We start from the raw sequence: 1,111 nt of genomic DNA, 5'->3' as shown, positions 1-1,111 counted from the left end.
TGGGTGAGGGAGGAGGGTTGGAGGAGGAGGTGGGTGAGGGAGGAGGAAGAGGAGGAGGAGGGTTAGAGAAGGAGGAGGTGGTGGAGAAACCACACAAGGTGAGGCCGGCGCGACAGCCGAGCCTGCTCGACATCGAGGAGCTTGTGAAGAACACGGAGCGCGACGAGAAGGTCTTCGAACTGCTGCTGGACAAAACCAGGTGAGAGAGGAGGAGGAGGAGGAGGAGGGGGAGGGAGGTGGATGAGGAGATGGGATGAAGAAGAGAAAGAGGAGGTAGGAGGAAGAAGAGGAGGAGGGAGGGGGGAAGAAGAAGGTGGGTGAGGGAGGAGGAAGAAGAGGAGGAGGGTGAGGGAGGAGGAAGAGGAGGAGAAGGAAGGATGAGGAAGAAGAAGTGGGAGGAAGAAGAAGAGGAGGGGTGGAGAAGGAGGTGGGTGAAGGAGGAGGGTTGGAGGAGGAGGTAGATGGAGGAGGAAGGATGGAGGAACACTGTGTGAGGGGAAGGTTTTTGAACTGCTGCTGGACAAGACCAGGTGAGAAGAAGGAGAGAGGGGGGGTGGAGAAGGAGGAGGAGGAGGAGATGTGGAGGAGGTGGAAGAAGAATGGGAAGGAGGAGGAGGAGGAGGAGGAGTAGAGGGCCAAGGACGTAGAAGAACGTGACGAGGAAAAATTAAAGGGTAAAGAAGCATTCGTTGGTAATCAAGGAGCAGAAAAGCTTCGCTTCCAGATCAGAAACCACAATGATTGTGTAATTAATTTCATTAATTATTAATTATTTTCACTTCGGGTTTTTGCATTTCTGCAGAAAAGCTCTGTTTCCAGATCGGAAACCACAATCATTCTGTAATTAATTTTAATTTTAATCAATAATCATCATCAGTAGTAATTAACGACGCGTGTCTTTTTCGTGTGTTTCTGCAGAGGATTCGTCAAGTACACACGCTTCACGAAGCCTTATCGCCCTGTCAACCAGCGCATGATGGACTGGAACGAGGTGTATGATCACGGGGGAGCGCGCAAGCAGCTACGCACACAGGCTGCCAGGTGAGAGAGAGAGAGAGGAGGGGGAGGGGAGGGGAGGAGGGGAGAGGAACGAGGTGTATGATCACGGGGG

At 52.7% G+C, this 1,111-nt stretch overlaps 1 protein-coding gene across 1 annotated transcript in view; it reads left to right on the top strand.

Moving 5' to 3' along the window:
• LOC106817960 (putative glutamate synthase [NADPH]) overlaps positions 1-1,111 on the top strand; it is a gene marked incomplete at its 5' end in the record, with an annotated part of 29,403 nt that overhangs the window by 19,719 nt on the left and 8,573 nt on the right. Inside the window, 2 exons of the mRNA XM_014822664.1 lie at positions 117-199; positions 919-1,041. Of these exons, the coding sequence (XP_014678150.1) occupies positions 117-199; positions 919-1,041 (206 nt within the window). The remainder of the gene's footprint in view (positions 1-116; positions 200-918; positions 1,042-1,111) is intronic.

The sequence above is a fragment of the Priapulus caudatus genome, unplaced genomic scaffold (assembly GCF_000485595.1).
Source record: "Priapulus caudatus unplaced genomic scaffold, Priapulus_caudatus-5.0.1 Scaffold1950, whole genome shotgun sequence".
Taxonomy (NCBI): domain Eukaryota; kingdom Metazoa; phylum Priapulida; class Priapulimorpha; order Priapulimorphida; family Priapulidae; genus Priapulus; species Priapulus caudatus.
Note: the sequence above shows the minus strand (reverse complement) of the source record. Positions and strands in the feature narration are given on the sequence as shown.